The sequence below is a fragment of the Trichechus manatus genome, unplaced genomic scaffold (assembly GCF_000243295.1).
Source record: "Trichechus manatus latirostris isolate Lorelei unplaced genomic scaffold, TriManLat1.0 scaffold00258, whole genome shotgun sequence".
NCBI classification, from domain to species: Eukaryota; Metazoa; Chordata; class Mammalia; order Sirenia; family Trichechidae; genus Trichechus; species Trichechus manatus.
Window position 1 is genome coordinate 452,370 of NW_004444194.1, and position 870 is coordinate 453,239.

Genomic DNA, 870 nt, shown 5'->3' on the forward strand with positions numbered 1-870 from the left:
TTTGGGCCATTGGGTGACCCAGGTATCGGCTTCCAGCCAGGTCTGCAGCGGCATTTATAGCCACCCACAGTGTTGAGGCAGTGGGTGGTGTTGTGGCACGGGTTTTGCTTCAAGGAACATTCATTCACATCTGGGGACAAAGGCAGAAGATCAGGCCTTGTCCAGCCTGGCACAGGCCTCCCCTTTTACTCACCACACTCTCTTCCCCACCTTCTTACTGCCCAGAGCCCAGGACCCCACCATTATTGAAAGTACTGCTACCTGGTGACCTTCAAGATCAATCCCAAAGCTCCTTATGACCTCTACACAAAATATGTGCAGCAGGGACCATGGTCCCCAGATCCAGTTTATTGGCAGTGAAACTGAACCCAGGAGGGAAACCGAGTCAAGGTTACCTTTCTCAGAACCGGGAGTGGCACCTTCCTCTACTTTGCATGCATGAGACAGAAGAGGAAGCTCTAGGGGCATGGGGCTCTGCTAGGAACCCCAGTTCAGAAGGCCGCTGTCCTGTGCTGGGACCTTCTGATGAGGTATGTTCTTGGGTGGGGACTTAGCAGGTCCCTGGCCTTATAGGAATCTGAGAATCTTCTCCTGCCTCCTTGGGCTGTGTGACCTGCCTCCACACATACCCGATGTTATGGATTGAATTGTGTCCTCTCGCCAAAAAAAAAAAAATATGTTGTACATCTTAACCTCTGTTCTATAGGGTCCCTGTGAGTCGGAATCAACTCCAAGGCAAAGGATTTGTTTTTTTGTTTTAAATGCCTGTGGTTATAGTCCCATTTGTGAATGAGTTATCTTTGTTATGTTTAATGATGCAGGATTAGTGTAGGGTTTGTCTTGAGTCAATCTCTTTTGAGATATAACCCA

The 870-nt window shown here is 48.7% G+C and overlaps 1 protein-coding gene across 1 annotated transcript in view; it reads right to left on the reverse strand.

The window, feature by feature from the left end:
• ADGRE5 (adhesion G protein-coupled receptor E5) overlaps positions 1-870 on the reverse strand; it is a 21,048-nt gene that overhangs the window by 12,130 nt on the left and 8,048 nt on the right. The window contains 1 exon segment of the mRNA XM_023724765.1: positions 19-166. Within this exon segment, the coding sequence (XP_023580533.1) occupies positions 19-166 (148 nt within the window).